The sequence below is a fragment of the Sylvia atricapilla genome, chromosome 5 (genome assembly GCF_009819655.1).
Source record: "Sylvia atricapilla isolate bSylAtr1 chromosome 5, bSylAtr1.pri, whole genome shotgun sequence".
Lineage (NCBI taxonomy): Eukaryota > Metazoa > Chordata > Aves > Passeriformes > Sylviidae > Sylvia > Sylvia atricapilla.
In genome coordinates, this window is record NC_089144.1 from 46,793,896 (window position 1) to 46,810,031 (window position 16,136).

At 43.4% G+C, this 16,136-nt stretch overlaps 1 protein-coding gene across 1 annotated transcript in view; it reads left to right on the plus strand.

Moving 5' to 3' along the window:
• Nucleotides 1–15,704, plus strand: part of UTP20 (UTP20 small subunit processome component) — a 63,181-nt gene extending 47,477 nt beyond the window's left edge. Inside the window, exons 44-62 of the mRNA XM_066319367.1 lie at nt 111–209; nt 815–982; nt 1,668–1,834; nt 2,728–2,869; nt 3,163–3,279; nt 4,063–4,233; nt 4,711–4,839; nt 5,322–5,432; nt 6,671–6,750; nt 7,513–7,582; nt 8,365–8,547; nt 9,406–9,537; nt 10,672–10,804; nt 11,856–12,055; nt 12,405–12,476; nt 12,851–13,117; nt 13,807–13,933; nt 14,779–14,924; nt 15,302–15,704. Coding sequence (XP_066175464.1) covers nt 111–209; nt 815–982; nt 1,668–1,834; nt 2,728–2,869; nt 3,163–3,279; nt 4,063–4,233; nt 4,711–4,839; nt 5,322–5,432; nt 6,671–6,750; nt 7,513–7,582; nt 8,365–8,547; nt 9,406–9,537; nt 10,672–10,804; nt 11,856–12,055; nt 12,405–12,476; nt 12,851–13,117; nt 13,807–13,933; nt 14,779–14,924; nt 15,302–15,457 — 2,670 coding nt within the window. The 3' untranslated portion in view covers nt 15,458–15,704. The remainder of the gene's footprint in view (nt 1–110; nt 210–814; nt 983–1,667; nt 1,835–2,727; nt 2,870–3,162; nt 3,280–4,062; nt 4,234–4,710; nt 4,840–5,321; nt 5,433–6,670; nt 6,751–7,512; nt 7,583–8,364; nt 8,548–9,405; nt 9,538–10,671; nt 10,805–11,855; nt 12,056–12,404; nt 12,477–12,850; nt 13,118–13,806; nt 13,934–14,778; nt 14,925–15,301) is intronic.
• Nucleotides 15,705–16,136: the final 432 nt, after the last annotated feature.

The following is a 16,136-nucleotide window of genomic DNA, read 5'->3' on the forward strand; positions in this document are numbered from 1 at the left end:
TAATGAGAGCTCGAGTGCAGTGTGTGACTTGTGATGTGTCCCCATACAATGTATGATTAAAGAGCTCAGTGCAGAACTTTGGAAGCATGATCTGTTCTCTTTTTCCCTAGCTTCATGTGCTGACTTTCACTGTGAACCTGCTACTGAAGGGCCTTGCTACCAGGCTCAGTGCTGGTGATTTGGACCCCTGCTTAGATATCCTGATTGAGGTAAAAGCTGTTCAAGACTGAAAGAAAAAGCATCATGAAGTGCTTAGACATATTTTGGGAGGGGAGGGTTTTGGTAGGTTGTCTCTGACTTGGTGACAAACCAGGCTGTTGTGTGTGTACTGCCAAGGAACACACAAGGCATCAGTCGACCCCATTGTAGAGGGGAATCAGGAGAAGAGAGAAGTCAAGTATCTCTGGGGATGTGTCTGAGCCCTGCATCCCAAAAGGGGATAGATTCAAAATCAAGATACCTGTGTTTTCCTGTACTCTAAATGGCTGAGCAAAAGCCAGCAGACATCTTCTCAATACAGTCCATAGAGCCCAGGAACTCAGCTGGCCGCACAGATGGGGTATATTGGGATGTATTGGTCTGACTGCAGTCCCATTCCTTGTATCACAACACAACAGAGGGGTGTAAGAACAGTGTTCTCATCTGGTGTGCTTAAACTTGGATGTTCTGTGTTGACAAAGGAAAGATAGACATGATTTGTAGGAAACCTGGAGAGTTGTTTTCTCTGTAAGTGGGGAGAAATAGTGTTGTTCTGTTGCTACTGGAAGAACCTCCTTTTTTTCTCTCATTCACTTCTCTTGCCTGTTTCCCAAAGATTTTCAACCAAGAGTTGTTTGGGAATGTAGCTGAAGAGAAAGAAGTGAAGGGAATTGTCTCCAAGATCATGGAAGCGCGCAAAAACAAGAGTTACGATTCCTATGAAATTCTTGGAAAGTTCATTGGAAAGGGCCAGGTGACAAAACTTATTCTGCCACTGAAAGAGGTAAGAAAAGTCAGCCAGAGTCTCTCTTTCTAACTTGGAGGACTCTCAGTTCTGTACTTCTAGAGCCTCTGGCTGGCTACTTTGAAATCACCTGTGGAATCTTGCTTTGGCCTCCCATTTTCCTTTGGGAAAGCAGTGTGCAACCAGCTCATAAAGTGACCCTTTATGTTGATGTCCAGGGTAGGGAGAGGCATTCTGGGAAGCTTTTAACTGTTGCTAGAGTGGAAACATCTCACTGTGAGTTCTCCATGCTCTCTCCCACTCTTGTTTCCTCTGGAGCTTAGAAGTCCTGTAAGGCTGCTCTGTGGTTTAATCTCTTGTGCATGAAGGAAATGTCAACAAAATGTATCCAAGATCTATCCATGTGCAATAATTGCCTTTTCAAAGATGCAGATTTTTAGCAAAGTGCAAGCTCACACAGGAATGGAATCCTGGTTTGCTCATTAGCTGTTGTGTCCTGGTGGCAATAGGTGAACTGGCTGGAGGCTGACAAGAGGCTGGAGAAGAAGGAAGGGATGTTGGTGCAGAGCTGATGCAATGGGATGTTGTTCACATAAGGAGCTGGGGACTGTGACAGTGTGATGAGAGAAAAATTGCTTGAGTTTTTCCCATGATTTCTGAGTACAGATAACAAATAATTGCCATCAGGCTGTCCTCTTAAATTCTCATTATTTTACCTTTGCAGACTCTGGAGAGCACTACAAGCTTGAAGATAGTCCGGAAGGTGCATGAGGCACTGAATCACATAATGGCTGGGCTGATCTTCAACTCAGACATGAAAGCAGAATCTCTTCTCCTCCTTAGCCATGGTCTCATCAGTGAAAATTTGCCTCTGCTCACTGAGAAGGCCAAGTGAGTTCCAGGATGTTGTTCAGATGGTCTAGTATTGATTTGCTTGCAAAAATGGCAATTGTCAAATCCAGTTGATCAAATGCATGAGAGTTTCCTTGCTTTCATTCCCCTTTTGTTTTCAGTGTAACTGCTGAATGATTTGGGCAGTCAGAGGGCAAGGAGAAAACTTAGTAATGGGAGTTAGCATTTGTTGAAACTCATGGGAATCTATTCTTGCAAGTGCTCAGGACCTTCAGCAAGGCTTTTTCACTGCCTGATGAGTTGATAACATGCATTTGGATGTTTGGATGAAGGGACAGTGTTTAGATGCAGGCTGCAAACATTTCCATGGGGCCAGGAACAAGGGAAAACATGGGCTTTCACTTTATCGCTTTGCTGCTGGGGCAGAAGATGAGGAGACCATCAGATTTTCTCTCCATCTGGTAGTGTCACTGCTCAGAGCTGGGTTTGGGTGTCCTGCATTTGCTGTTATATAAGCTGGCTTTCCCTAAGATCTGACAGCTGTTTGTGGACTTCTTGGAGCAGTGTTTGTAGGCCATCAGTAATTGAAGTAACTGAAATATCAGTAAAGAAGAGCAGTGGGCAGTGACAGGAAGAGTATTTGCTTGAAGGAACTTCCAAAGTTGATCTGTCCACTAAGAAAAAAGTGAAGATGTTATACAAATGATTGTGCATTATCTCTGGAATAGCGGCATTGTCCTCAAGTCTGAGTCCCATCTGTCATGCGGCTTTCAAATTGGTTTTATTTCATTGTGGTTCGTCTGTGACCTGCTTTTGCTTGCTGTGTGGGAAGCAGCTGAACACAGTTCAGCTCTTCTTACTCCCAACAGCAGGATTGTTGTGGAGAGGGTTCATATCTGAATATTTTCCTTTATACATACACTGCTTTACAGGAAAAAAGCTACCCCTCCTCCAGATCCTCGGCTGCAACCAGAGAGTTGCCTGCTGCTCCAGCCCACTCCCACAAGAGGAGGGCAGAAAGCACGTGTCAGCAGCAGGACTAACACATATATCCTGGTTGATGCAGGACTTCGGGTAAGATCTCCTCAGATGAAAAACTTTGCCTTCAAAATTTTGTTAAGAGTGTGCAAAGAAAAGTATTCTGGATGTATTGTTTTAATAGCACAGCCATTAGCCTTAACCTCATTTTGTATATTTTAACTCCAGTGGGGCCTCTTAGAGAGCTATAAAAAGTGCTCAGCCTGTTGAAATATTTGGGTGGGATACGGCATAAATTCTATTATAACTTGAAACAGTAGTGGGACCTCACTTGGCTCTTTTGTGTTCTGGCTGATTTTGAGATGTATGTCCTGATTTTTCTATGACAGCTACTGCACATGAGCCTGAAGAGATCCAAAGTAAACTCTTCTGAGGAGCATGCTTTGGAAATGTTAGACCCTTTTGTTCAGCTGCTTATAGACTGCCTGAAATCTATGGATGTCAAGGTACAGTTCTGAGCTGAAGTCTGTCTGTTCTCTCTGCTGTACTAAGAAATTCCTGCCCACAGTGTCATTTTGCAGGTGACTTGCAAGAGAAGAGAAAGCCACCAGTTTTTCAAACCTGCTTTAGTAGATGTGCAAATTAAGTTGTTTGAGGACATGTGATCACAATGGAGGCTTGTGGCTGATGGAGGACTGAATAATCTGCTCTGTGTTGCAGGTTTAACTGTGGCAAGTTCTTCTAGAGAATATTCATGCAAAGAATTTACAGACTATGAAGATGTTCATGAGATCTTGTAGCTGCTGGGAGCAGTCTTGTCACAACTGTGGTTTCTTTTGATCCAACTCCAAAGTCTTTATTCCTAGCACTGTAGGCAGCCACTTTTTAGAACAGCTTTTGGTTTGAGTGGGCCTAGAGAATCTTTGAGTTAGCTTTGAGTTTCCCAAGAGTGGAAGGCATACCTCATATCCTGTCAGATACTTGGAGTGGGGCTTTCTGTGTCTTAAAGGCTGCTCGGCTTCAGAAAGTGTTCTTTCCATCTACTAAAACAATGCTGTGTTAGTATCTTTACCTGGTAAAATCAAAGTTATAGAATATTGGAATCACAGATAGACTTTTAGAACTGGAAACTCTTTGTATTACTTAAAAATGGTTTCAGAGGGGTTGGGTTTGTTAGCTAGTTGCCTTTTATCACAATTATAGATAGCCTGACCATGTCCATAAAAGAGTGAGAAGAGTTCTCTCAGTGTCACTGTACCCACATGCTGTCCTTTGGCTCTTTCTTCCAGGTGATTACTGGTGCTCTGCAGTGCTTGGTATGGATTTTAAAGTTCCCTTTGCCTTCTGTCAATACAAATATGGAGTCACTGATCAAGCAGCTTTTCATCTTGCTAAAAGAGTTTGCCAAGACAGGAATAGCCAAAGGCCAGAATTTCCACCTGGTTGTGAGCTGTTTCAAAGTAAGTCAGACCCAGCTCTGCTCATTTCTGCTTTAGGATTAACCTTCTAGAATGAGACTCTTCCAGCTACAGATCCCCCTTGCAGCTGTCCCTGGAGAGGTAGTCTGGAGATCATAAGCTAGTGAGGAATATGTGGCCTTGTTAATTCTTCCCAAGTACAGATTTAAAGATAGTTGCTCCCTAAAAATGCAGCTTGGATCTGAAGAAATGTCTTTCTAGAAACATGTTTGCCTTCTTTCTTCATTGTAGTAGTATCTTGGAGAAGTGAGACATGGGAAGGGGGCAATTCAGTTGTTTACTTTTGTCTCAGAATTGCCATCTGAAAGCAAAATGTGATAAGAATAGTGTTGGCCACATGTTCTAGAGCAGCAGTTTGTCTTTTCAAGCTGAAGTGATATAAATCAAATCAGACTTTGGCATGGACCTTTATTCTATGGCACTGCATGTGTATTGACAATGTGCAATTTGATTTTGTAGTGCGTAACAATACTTGTGAAGAATGCAAAGAGTCAGATAACAAGCAAACAGCTCCAAGTGTTGCTTGGTTTTGCTGAAGAAGACATTTATGATTCATCACGCCAAGCCACTGCCTTTGGCCTTCTCAAGGTATTTTTGTGCAGCAGTTGTGGGCGTTCTGTGAGCCACTGGAATAGCAGTCATTCTGCTTCCTGGTGAAAGGCTGTACATTCTCACATCAGGAACAAGCTACAAAAAGCTGTTAAAGCTCTTTGTTATAAGAGGAAAAGTCAACAAAACCTTACTGTGTGACTTGTTTAAAATTGTTTGGGAGGCTGTTTAATATTCGGTGTGTATGAGGATGTGTTTGGATCAGAGTATGTTTTTGTTAAAGAACCAAATCTCTGATCATTAGAATAGGTATTCTATGTTGCCCAAAAGAAACAGATATGGATGTGCAAGCCATCCTTTTTTTTTCCTTTTTTTCTTTCTTTTTTTTTTCTTTGAGTTGCTCTGTGTGTGTGTGAAAAAGTCAGTGTTAAGGTACTACCAGTGTAGTCTGGGTTGTAGTACTGCATCTCACACTGTGGAAGCAAAAGGATGTGACTCCAGCTGTGCTTTCACATTTTCAGGCTATTTTATCCAGGAAGCTGATTGTCCCTGAAATTGATGATGTGCTGCAGAAGGTTGCCCAGCTGGCCATCATGGGTCAGAGCGAGCCAGTGCGAGTCCAGTGCAGGCAGGTTGGTGAAGAGTCTCTCACTTTATTTACAGCTGTCTTAACAGGCTAGAGGGCTTAGTGTGGCCATCCTAGCTCTCACAGACACGTCCCTTGGCCCTGCCGAACCCTGAACTCCATTTCCCCTTCTTTACTGATCTTTATTCCCCTTGTTATCTGGTTTCAGTTCTTGAGACTGGTGCATAGCAGCATCCCAGACTCCTTGACTATAGTGGGACTGTGGTGTGCCTTTCTAGAACTGTAAAATTGTTTAGGTTGGAAAGTTCCTTTGAGGTCATTGAGTCTCACCCTTAACCCAGCACTGCCCCATCCACCACTAAGCCGTGTCCCCGAGTGGTGAATCTATACTTCTTTTAAATACCTCCAGCCTGTTTTAAATAGTCCACCACTTCCCAGGGCAGTCAGTTCCAGTGCTTGACCACCCTTTCAGTGCAGAATTTTTCCCTAATATTCAATCTAAATGTCCCCTGACACAACCTGAGGCCATTTCCTCTTGTCCTGTCATTTGTCATGTGGGAAGAGACCAACCCTCACCTGGCTACAGCCTCCTTTCAGGCAGTTGTAGAGAGTGATTAGGTCTCCCCTGAGCCTCCTCTTCTCCAAGCCAAACAACCCAGCTCCCTCAGCCACTCTTCACAGGACTTGTGAAGAGCCCCTTCTCCAGCTTCATTGCTGCTTAGCACCTCAATGTGTTTTTTGCTGTGAGAAGCCCAAAACTGAGCACAGTACTTGAGGTGCAACCTCACCAATGCCAAATACAGGAGAACTGCTTAGCAGCAGTGACACAGTCCTTTGTCTGGAGGCCTTTAAGCCTATGTAACTAAGCTTTGCTCTCTTTTAAACCCCAGGATAAGCAACAAATCCATACCTCCTTCCCTCTATTTCCTCATTTTTTTCAAGGTAAAACCAACCAAAAGACAGAACTGGTTACTTTGTCTCAAGCATTGGGATACGGGTGCAGTAGGGGCACAAAACGCAGTTTTCATAGTTACAGGATGGATTCTGAAGGATGCAGGATCTCTTCACAGATGCCTGTGCAAACCACAGTAGTATTTTAAAAACTGATCCTGTTCCAGGCACAGAGCTTGGCAGCAGTTGTTAACCCTTTGTGTAACAGGAACGGGATGAAAGGGATGATTCTCATAAGCTGTTCCATCACTAAATTTTTTTCATAACCTTTTTACAGGTTTACCTGAGTGTTTATTTTAACTCCTCTCTGTATTTTTGTTTTTTTCTTTCCAGATTTACTTAAAATACATTCTGGATTATCCCCTTGGTGACAAATTGAAACCCAACTTGGATTTCATGCTCGCACAGCTGGAGTGAGTTTATATTCCTGACATCTCTGTGAGAACAGAACTTTGTTTTTAAATATTACACTAGTGTGCCAAAAAGCTCCTGGTAAGGAGCAGAAGGCACGGCTGAAGTCTTCATTTTCCTACTTCTGTAATACTTCCCTTTTCCCAAAACAGGCTGTTTGATTAAGCATATCCTTTATTCTTATCTCTGTCACAGCTGATTACATTCTTTGTCTGTTTGTAAACAAAGGTTCTTTGGTTCATTTACATACAAATGAACCAAAAAAGGTTCATTTACAAATGTTTGCTTAGTGGTTAACCACCTCCACTAGTTGTGAATCATCATAAAGTCACCCTAGGACACAGGTGAAGTGGAAAACCCAGGAGGAATAAAGGAAGATGCATTTATAGGGGGTTGCTATCCCATGGCAGTATCTCAAGTGCAATTTCAGGCATAGTTAAAACAACTGTACCGATTCCACAGGAGTGTTGTGCCTCCAACCTCCTCCTGAGCTTCACCCCTCCCTTCCTCAAGGGGACAGAAGTTTACCAGGTTCCCCAGCTCTACGTTTCATGGTCTGTTCATGTCCCTGTGCTCATTCTCTGACAGACAAAGCTGATGGGCCTGCTGCTTCTCTTGTCCGCAGTATCAGGCCAGGTCTGATAGCTTTTGCAGAAGGATGCCCATCAGTGCATGTTCCTGGAATGGGTTGTTCTTGTAAATTTTTGGCAACTTCATAGGAGGATTAACTCATCTCTAACATTTAATCCTTTATTTTTTCACAGGTATGAGTATGAAACTGGGAGGGAATCTGCACTGGAGATGATTGCCTACCTCCTTGACATGTTCCCACAGGTAACGGGCACCCCCTGTGTTCCATGAATCAAGCAGTTACTGTGGTTTGCAGTAACAGCATTTTCTGAGCAGTTTATTTTGGAAGCACTTGCTAGTTCCTATTATCTGTTATCATGAGCAGAACATTCACTTATCTCCAAAGAACCTGGCTTTGCTCCAAAAGAGAAATTACATGCTGGAAAGTCTGCAGTACTTCTTTGCCTAATGTGCTCCGTTTGCAAGTAAAATAAAGCTGTGTCAGCTGGAGTTTGGATAAACTCTATCGTAATTTATGCCAGGAAGAAACACAACCAGTTTAGGAAATGGGGTAGGAATAGAAAGTGAAGTCTAGAGTTTTCTCACTGTAAGGGCTTTTCAATATTCATGAGAGATTGTTGACTGAACTGGTGTGTTGACTGTGCTGACAGTTCAAGATTTCAGATTGGTTCCTGGGTTCCTCTCTAAAGTGGCAAAGAGCTGCAATCTCTGAGAGAAGGGCATTTGGGTGATTGCTGCTATGCTGAGGACTTAAACCTATTTCAGTGAGAGCTTTAAGGTTTCACACTCACTTTGCTGACCCAGGGATATGGTAGTGAGTCAGAGCAGGGCTGGGGCTGATGTGCTTTCCCTGTATGCTCCAACAACAAAGTCATTCCATTTTAGCAATTCAGCTGCCTTGACATGAGGCTCACTCAGAGCTAACACTGCCCCTGAATACAGTGCAGCAAATACCCCTCTTTTTCTCTTCAAATGCTGAGAAGCTCCTTAGGTATTTGTAATTGATAATGGTTGTTTCTTTCTAGGATCTCCTGCACAAATACTGTGGGCTGTTTTTCCTTTCTCTTTGTATGATGATGATAAATGATGACTCAGCCAAATGCAAAAAAATGGCGGCTTTGACATGTAAATCTCTTCTCCGTAAGATCAGCAATGAAAAACAAGATCTGATGTTTTCACTGGTCACAGAGTGGTTTCACAGCAAAAAGGTATTCTTGGGTCTTTTCACTGACCAGGTCTGAACTCTGTTGGAGGGCTGAGTAAAATTAAGTGAGAGATTGCTAGTACCAGGTCTGGTGGGTTGGTGGCTTAGTTGTTCCTGACTTAGAAAACAAGAAATGATACAGCTTCATAAAGCTGCACAAATATCACAATATTTGTGATGCTGACCTACCTGCTGATGCTGTACATGAGCCTACAGACTCTTCCCAGCTGTGTTTTGTGGCTTTCTAACAGTTCCACTTTTGGCTCAGGTGTTTCACAGCATAGTTTTTGCTCAGATTAGAGGTTTGAGCAAATTTCTTAAAGCTCTTCTGATCCCATCATTTTGTGCTGACTTTATCTAAGACATGGTTAATTCTGTTGCTGGCAACTGGAAGGCAGCAAACCTGGTCTTCCAGATCTGCTGTTCTGATCTGGGTGCTTGGGTGATAAGCTGTCATCTAGCTGAACCTAGGTTCTGTCCCTCTACACTAGTAGAGTTAGTGTTCTTCAGCACTTCATAGTTTCCATCCTAATATGTTCAGTTTTGGTTTGTAACTGTAAGCTGCCTGTTGCATTGTGAAGAGTTGCAAAGTAGCTCCCAGATCTCTGCAGTTGGGAACTGGGCTGGAAAAGGTCTTCTGGCATTCGGTTTTAGGGTGCATTCCCAGGGATAACTTTTGCTGCCAGGCACTTTCATACCTCACTGGCAGCATCTCCTTTTTCAGTATACTCTGAAAACCAGCTTCTCTTAATAGCAGCTGTTGCTACAGGCAGAAAGTAAGGGTTGATACTGGCTCCTGCACTTGGGAGCTGCAGGATTTGATTATAAGGGTTAACAAGGAGCATTATTTTTTGTGTGTCAGAGCTCACACAGGAGGTTGGCTGCCCAGGCATGCGGTTTGTTTGTTGAAGTGGACGGAGTAATGTTTGAACGGCGGCTTGCAGCAGTCCTCGCTTTGATTGAAAAAGAAATCAACCCAAGTAAATTTGAAAATGTAAGTAACTTTTCTCCATGCATGAAGCTCGAGGAAAGAGAATTAAGAAAATAGAAAAAGGGAATAACTGTAGGAGAGATTTAACAGTTGGACTTACTGTTCAGGACTGAGGAAAGACACAAAACACACACGTATGTTCTGAAAAGGACCTTGCTGACCTAGAACCATATTTTTTTGTCTGTATGCCCAAATTTGGTGTTGTATGTCACAGCACAAGGGGAAAAGAAACTTTGCAAAGCCACCTGGCCTGAGCCTGCAGCTGTACAGTGTAACCAGCAGATATATTGCTTCTTGAAATGTGGGAAATGTGTCTGCTAGCTGCAGAGATTTATGTAAGCATTGCATGTCAGGAGTGCATGGCTTGTTACTGTCTGCTAGTGTTATCTTTAACTTTCAAAGGGGTTTCCTTCCTGTACTTCAGACCATGGTTTTGTTGTATGGAAAATCTTTTTAGTGCACATGATTAACTCAGAATAACAAGGTCGCCTCAGATTCTGCTTGGCATGTGATAATCCCAAAGGGATCCCAGTCACTGTGCCTGGGAAGTGGCCATGAATGTTACTGATGTTCAGCATGCTGCCCTTGGACAGAATGAACCTCAGGACCTGTAAATTGGCAAGAGATGAAAATAAAATACCTGCAATGAGGAGAAATTTGGTGTAATCACACCCTGTGCTGTGACATGTACTGAGAATTTACGTCAAGCCAGCTGGTGGTTGCAGGCAGGGTAAGGCCCACAGGCAGCATACACAGTGTTGTCATAACAACTCAGGGCTTCCCAGGTGATACAGGCAAATTGCACTCAGCTGGGCTCTAACGATGAGAATCAAATCCACATAAATACATGCACAGACATAATGTGTGTAATTGCTTGCATTTAGAAACCCAGTAGTTTGTTATAGTAATGTCTGTATGAAAAACAAGAGGAATGATTCTAATAGAATCTCCTGCAGAGATTGTGTCCAGAGGAACAGCTTCAGTGGAGGTGCTTCTGTTCTGTTTATGTTGGAAATTTGGTACAAGTCAGTCTTCTGGTTTTTTGAATGGTTGATCTGAAATATATCGAGTGAGGATTAATCAAGCACTGTCCTCAGGTTCTCATAAGTATCTTTCTTGACTTGCTGATTTCATTAGATAACTGAAGAGGAAGAGGAGAAGGCTGCAGATAGGCTGCTATTCAGCTTTCTTGTGCTGGTAAAAAAGCTAATCACAGAGTGCAACTTGATTCAATTAACCAAGAACAATGATGTCCTGAGCAGTATCTGGAGTAAGTATCATTAAGAAATTATTACAGCTGTTACAGGAAAGATTCTTTGTGTGTCTTGTGGGTTTTTACATGCTAATATAAATGACTGAACTTTATTATACAAGCTTTCCATTCTGCAAAATGAGCTAACACACAGCAGTTACTGGGCAATGAAAGGGAAGTTGCTAATGGAAAAGGTTACATGGTTGATCTAAACAACACACCCTCTGTCTCAGTTGCTTGGAAGTACTTTCTATTACCCCCAAAGTAAATAGGTGGAAACTATTGCATGTTTCACCACAATTACATTCTCTTGGATGAACACATTGAGCTCTCCTGAGAAGATGAGATTTCCTTCATCATACATACCAGCCAGGAAATGATGACACATGATAATAGTGCAGCAAATACTGTGGGTCTGTCAGGATGTGAAGACCTGAAAGTTACTTGATTCAAGCAATTTCCCTATGTTTGAGATTATACAATATCAGGCTGGTTTATTGTTGTCCTTATTTTGCTGCTTCATTTGCTGCAATCCTAATGACGTGGCTGGTTAGTGACTTTGAAGAGTCCAGCCTGCCAAATGTCTTTAGTCAGATAGCAGATAACCACTCTTAGTCCAGATTTTGGTGATGGGCAGCTTGGACAGAGGTGAGACAGGAGGGCAGCTCCATTTCTTCTCTGAAGCATCCTTGGCCTCTCTCCAGGGGTTTGATTTGACCATCCGCAGCAGGGGCAGCTGATACAATTCTTGCAGCAGCCAGTCCCCAGACATCATGAGCAGATGAGCTGTCTCTCAAGTCCCTGAGGGGACCATAGTTGTTGCAGAAACATGACTTGCCTAGTCACTGTGGGGACATTTGGCTACCTGTAGGTTTTTGCTGCTCTCTGCTTTGGCTGGATTGAGTTGCTAGAAAGTCTTTTATTATGTTCTGAGCAGATGAGCACAGTTCATTTAATTCACCTTTTTATTACAGCATATGCTGTGGTAGTTGTTGGGAGTGTTTTGCTGGTTCTATTTTTGCTCTCAGTGCACCATCTCCTTTGCTGAAAGAGGTTATTTTTCCCCTAGATCATGTCCAGTCTCACCTGTGGTATCCTCATAGCTGGGTCTGGCTGACAGCCACTGAGATCTTTGGCTTGTTGTTTGCATCTTATAAGCCAGAAGATCTTGTCAACAAATGGAAGGAAAGAAGGTCAGGGAAGAGAACAAAAACACCAGCAGAGCTGTCTGCATCCATTGTCTTCTTGATTGCTGAACTGGACAAAAAGGTAATTATGTCTGTACTACTCCTTCACTCTGCTCATGCCCATTCCCTGACTGGGACATAATAATAGTTCATAGTTTGGCATGCACGTTTCTCTTTTAGTCACTTGTCTGCTGTCTAGTCCTCATCACTTAAAGCATTTGAGCAGGTGTCTCTGCTGCTGGGAGGGGGCTTCTCTGGAGTCTTATTCTCAGCACCACAAAAATACCATTCTAGATTGTAGGATGCAGGCAGAAGCTGATCCTTTGGTCTCCCTTGCAAATTTCCTTTGGTGACTGCAAAATACTGCTCTGAGTCTCTGCTACCAGCTCCCTTCAATGGAGTCATTCCTTTCTCCTTTTTTGTTTCCCCAGATGAAGGAACTTGCGTTTGCATTCTGCCATCAGCTGCAGTCCAAGTTCCTCGACATGTCTCTGAGTGAGCAGGTATGGGCAGGAGCCTGACTGGGGGGGCACAGAGCAGGCCCTGGCACTTGGGGGATACTGCTGCTGTGTGGTGGTGCTGGCTCAGGGCAGATGAGATGGTCTGGCAGGTGGCTCAGGGCTAGCTGTTCTGCTCAGGGCATCTGAGCAGCTGTGAGCCTCTTGGGGGGCCAGAAAGTCCCCACTGTGGTGTCAGCCTGCTGAGGGGTGGCGGGGAGAGAAAGGGGGAGCCCTATGCAGGGTAGGACTGGGGTCTCTACTGCTGCAAACTCCTGGGATGGCAAGTTCCTCTGTCAGATCAGTTCTGGGCTCTTAACATGCCCTGGTGCTTACAGAGGTAGCCCACAGTGACTGACTCCTCTGTTTTCACACTTCAGGTTATAAAGAATTTACTTTTTGTGGCCAAAGTTGTTTACTTGCTAACCCCTGCCTCAGAAGAAGGTAAAGAGACAGATGGAGAACTCAGGTGTGAAGTGGAAGAGCAGGAGGTCTCAGACGATGAGAGAGATCCTGCTGCTCAAGGAGAGGAAGAAAGAGAGGACACACAAGAGAAAGGCCAGCCAGCCACACTGCTGTGGTTAATGAAGAAACTCTCTGTCATGGCGAAAAGAGAAGCAGCATATTCCCCTAAGGTCCCTTTAAAGGTAAAAACAGTGTTAGTCCCACTGCTTTTGATGAGTTGGGCACTTCTACAGATAGAGTTGCTCTGGCTCTTTGCTTTCAGGGGGCAAGGTGCAGAGGATGCTGTGAGCTGGCACTGAGGTGAGGACTGGTAGGTGCTGAAGAAACAAACCTTTCATTTTGGGGCTCTCAGGAAAGGCTTGTACCAGTCTGGTTCTTGCTGATGCTTCCATCCTCCTGGGGGCTGGTGGAAGAGTGGTAAACCCCAAGGCACCAAGCTGAAGGGGACAGAGCAGTGCCCAAAAGTACAAGGCTTATGCAAGCAGGGGAATGGCGGTGTTGAGTAACTTGCTAGGAGAAGGGGAGGGGATGTGTAGGAGAGCACCACGAAAAGCTCTGTGATTCCCAATGGTGTAGAGTTATGTTGAACTTCCATGTCTTCAGCTGCCTCAGTTGAGGACAGTGAGAACAAGCCTGTTGTTCAAAGTGTCAACAGCTGCCAAACCAGTCCCAGCTCACACAACAGGGGTTTGTGTCTCTAAAGGCTGTACTTGGATGCAGTAAGACTTTGAAACAGCAGTGAGTTTGTGACTCAGGTGTCTAAAACAACACCTGCTGTGTTGAACAGTGACACATGGCCCTCTGGTAGCAGTTCAGTTAGGAAGTTTCCTGCCAGCTTTCCTTACTTCATGTCCCATACACTTCTTTTCAGAGAAGCTGCATCTTTAAGTTCCTGGGAGCAATCTCGGTGGATTTGGGGCAAGACAGGATCAAGCCCTACCTTCCTACAATTCTCACCCCTCTCTACAGGGAGCTGAACAGCAACTATGCAGAGCAAGGTAAGGGATTTCCCTCACAAAGAGGAATGTGCATCACAGCTATGCCCCAGTACAAACACTACCTGTCATTCCTTTTGTCTGTTGAGGCATTGATACTGTAATCAGTGAATTTGACCTGCTTGCTGTCTAACCAAAATACCAGGAAGGGAGGAGAGTGTATGTCAGCTGAAATAGAAACTTACATATTCAAAGACTGGAATGAAGTTAGGCATGCTTCCGTGTCCACGTGGGTAAAGCTTGTGCATGTAGTGTCATGGGAAAAGTGTAGTACTCAAGGGTGGGCTCATGGTGGCAAGACTTACAGAGTCCTTGCTGAGAGGATCTTGGAAGAACTGTTTGAAAGACCAAGGCCCTGCTCTCAGTTTTTCTTAGAACCTCTTTGTAGCCTTTTTTCACCCCCAGTATCTTTTTTTTTTTTTTTCCCCAGTGATTTTATTTAATATATTGCCATTAACAAGTGATTCCAACAATTAAGCCAGCCCTTGTTTTGCTTACCAAGGATGCTGACTGACAAGGCTGGAATCATCTTCATTTCTATCAAAGCCTATTTCACTAAAAGCCTAGTGACTCTATATAGAAAGCCACTTGTAATTACCTTTGGGATGACTTTACCCTTCTAAAAAAATTTCTGCCTCTCAGAAGCATTTTTTTTGGTCTCCTGGTTGAAAAGTTACTCTCTAGGAAAGCTGGTAAAGCACCAGCAGATTTCACAAGCACCAGTTTATCAGTGCAGCAAGGTTTATCAGTGCAGCCATCCTTTATTAAACAAAGAGGAATCCATACTTTGCTCTTGACTTTTGTTCTATATGCTGAAAAGATTAAGTAAGTCAATTTTGTTTAAATAGATCCAACACTGAAGAACCTTTCCCAAGAAATCATAGAACTTCTCAAGAAGTTAGTGGGGCTGGAGACCTTTTCGCTGGCCTTTTCTTCTGTGCAGAAACAGGCCAACCAGAAAAGAGCAATGAGGAAAAAGCAGAGGGCTTTGCAGGTAAGATTCCACTTTCTATTGCAAGAAAAAGAAATAAGACTTCTCTAAAGGCTTGACAGTTGCCCAAGAAGGGGACTTTGAGGAAGAACTTTATCCTTAATTAGGACAGTTTCATCAGTTCTTTTACAAAACTTGAAATAAGCTGTGTATCATCAGCTTCCTGTGCTGGTTCTGGCTGACAGGGATGGTTTCCTGCTTACCTGAACAGCAAAGCAGCCTGAATACCCTCAGTTTTGAGGAACCAAACAACACCCATGTGTTGTCCTAGCAGCCACCAGTTTCTTAAAAAGTTCATGTTTACAGTTTCTTAAAAAGTTCATGTTTGCAGGGACTGCTGTTAGTTGTCAGTGAACTGACAAAGTCCTGTTTTTCCTTAGACCGTAGCAAATCCTGACATTGCTGCAAGGAGGAAGCTGAAGAGACACAAGAATAAAGCGGAAACCAGGAAGAGAAAAATAGAATCCCTGCGCCCATTGTATAAGGCCAAACGACATCGAAGTCATGCACTGAAAGATCTGGCAATGGTGGAATGAAAAGGCTTTTCCTTCCTGAAGGATTAATTTATGAAAAGTAATATCTAGCTAAAGAACTGATTACTGTTTTAAAAAGTACTTGCATATTTCAATTGTATTTATTAGTATTTTTTATATCCTTTTTCATTGAGGATCTTAAATAAAAACTTCTAAATTTTTTCCAAACCTGTACATTTACTGGAGCATGTACAGTTGAATGGGCAACAACTGTGGTATTTTATATTAAATTTTACTTCATTTGTGAGAAGTGAGTTCTGTGATGACTGCATTCATGCCTGTGAATACACTGGTTCTGGAGAGAAAAGTCTGCCTCCTGACTTTGATTTGGCCTTCAGTTTCTGCAGCTATACTGAGGTACTTGCTTGTCACTTCTGGCTAAGGTAAGAGTGCAGGAACAACAGCTCATGAAGGTGGAAGTTAAATTCAAGTTACTGCCCTAGCACATCAGGGCAGTAGTGTGTGCTGAAGACACTGATTCTTCTTTTCAGACACCTACTGAATGCCATGTTGGCATCCAGAGGTGCACTTCTTGTGCTGTCTTGCTGTACTTCGTTGTAACAGTCTGTCTGCACTAAGGGTTACAAAGTAGAACAATACCAGCTTAAGAGAACCTCTGCAGGTGTTCAGCTGTGTGGCTGCTGGAACTGGCAGCACCTGGACTTGTTTCTATAAAGCAAGC